This window comes from Lottia gigantea (genome assembly GCF_000327385.1).
Source record: "Lottia gigantea unplaced genomic scaffold LOTGIsca_2141, whole genome shotgun sequence".
NCBI classification, from domain to species: domain Eukaryota; kingdom Metazoa; phylum Mollusca; class Gastropoda; family Lottiidae; genus Lottia; species Lottia gigantea.
This window is the reverse complement of record NW_008708500.1, coordinates 7,735-9,325: the sequence shown is the minus strand read 5'-3', so window position 1 is coordinate 9,325 and position 1,591 is coordinate 7,735. Positions and strand designations below refer to the sequence as shown.

The following is a 1,591-nucleotide window of genomic DNA, read 5'->3' as shown; positions in this document are numbered from 1 at the left end:
TACATCTCCTACAACAATAAATATTCATTAATATTTAATAATATTGATATAGACGTTATTCAAGTGTCGTCTATATTTTACATCTCCTACAACAAAAAATATTCATTAATATTTAATAATATTGATATAGACCTTATTCAAGTGTCGTCTATATTTTACATCTCCAATTCCCTGCAACAATAAATATTCATTAATATTTAATAATATTGATATAGACCTTATTCAAGTGTCGTCTATATTTCACATCTCCAATACCCTACAACAATAAATATTCATTAATATTTAATAATATTGATATAGACCTTATTCAAGTGTCGTCTATATTTCACATCTCCCTACAACAAAAAATATTCATTAATATTTAATAATATTGATATAGACCTTATTCAAGTGTCGTCTATATTTCACATCTCCCTACAACAATAAATATTCATTAATATTTAATAATATTGATATAGACCTTATTCAAGTGTCGTCTATATTTCACATCTCCCTACAACAAGAAATATTCATTAATATTTAATAATATTGATATAGACCTTATTCAAGTGTCGTCTATATTTTACATCTCCAATACCCTACAACAATAAATATTCATTAATATTTAATAATATTGATATAGACCTTATTCAAGTGTCGTCTATATTTCACATCTCCAATACCCTGCAACAATAAATATTCATTAATATTTAATAATATTGATATAGACCTTATTCAAGTGTCGTCTATATTTTACATCTCCTACAACAAAAAATATTCATTAATATTTAATAACATTGATATAGACCTTATTCAAGTGTCGACTATATTTTACATCTCCCATACCCTACAACAATAAATATTCATTAATATTTAATAATATTGATATAGACCTTATTCAAGTGTCGTCTATATTTTACATCTCCCATACCCTACAACAATAAATATTCATTAATATTTAATAATATTGATATAGACCTTATTCAAGTGTCGTCTATATTTTACATCTCCAATACCCTACAACAATAAATATTCATTAATATTTAATAATATTGATATAGACCTTATTCAAGTGTCGTCTGTATTTTACATCTCCAATACCCTGCAACAATAAATATTCATTAATATTTAATAACATTGATATAGACCTTATTCAAGTGTCGTCTATATTTTACATCTCCAATACCCTACAACAATAAATATTCATTAATATTTAATAATATTGATAAAGACCTTATTCAAGTGTCGTCTATATTTTACATCTCCAATACCCTACAACAATAAATATTCATTAATATTTAATAATATTGATATAGACCTTATTCAAGTGTCGTCTGTATTTTACATCTCCAATACCCTGCAACAATAAATATTCATTAATATTTAATAATATTGATATAGACCTTATTCAAGTGTCGTCTATATTTCACATCTCCAATACCCTACAACAAAAAATATTCATTAATATTTAATAATATTGATATAGACCTTATTCAAGTGTCGTCTATATTTCACATCTCCTACAACAAAAAATATTCATTAATATTTAATAATATTGATATAGACCTTATTCAAGTGTCGTCTATATTTCACATCTCCAATACCCTGCAAC

At 24.6% G+C, this 1,591-nt stretch overlaps 1 protein-coding gene across 1 annotated transcript in view; it reads right to left on the bottom strand.

The window, feature by feature from the left end:
- Nucleotides 1–190: 190 nt before the first annotated feature.
- LOTGIDRAFT_176566 (hypothetical protein) overlaps nt 191–1,591 on the bottom strand; it is a gene marked incomplete at both ends in the record, with an annotated part of 4,316 nt that continues 2,915 nt past the window's right edge. The window contains 9 exons of the mRNA XM_009054385.1: nt 191–256; nt 540–578; nt 625–663; nt 788–826; nt 873–911; nt 958–996; nt 1,128–1,166; nt 1,213–1,251; nt 1,383–1,421. Coding sequence (XP_009052633.1) covers nt 191–256; nt 540–578; nt 625–663; nt 788–826; nt 873–911; nt 958–996; nt 1,128–1,166; nt 1,213–1,251; nt 1,383–1,421 — 378 coding nt within the window. The remainder of the gene's footprint in view (nt 257–539; nt 579–624; nt 664–787; nt 827–872; nt 912–957; nt 997–1,127; nt 1,167–1,212; nt 1,252–1,382; nt 1,422–1,591) is intronic.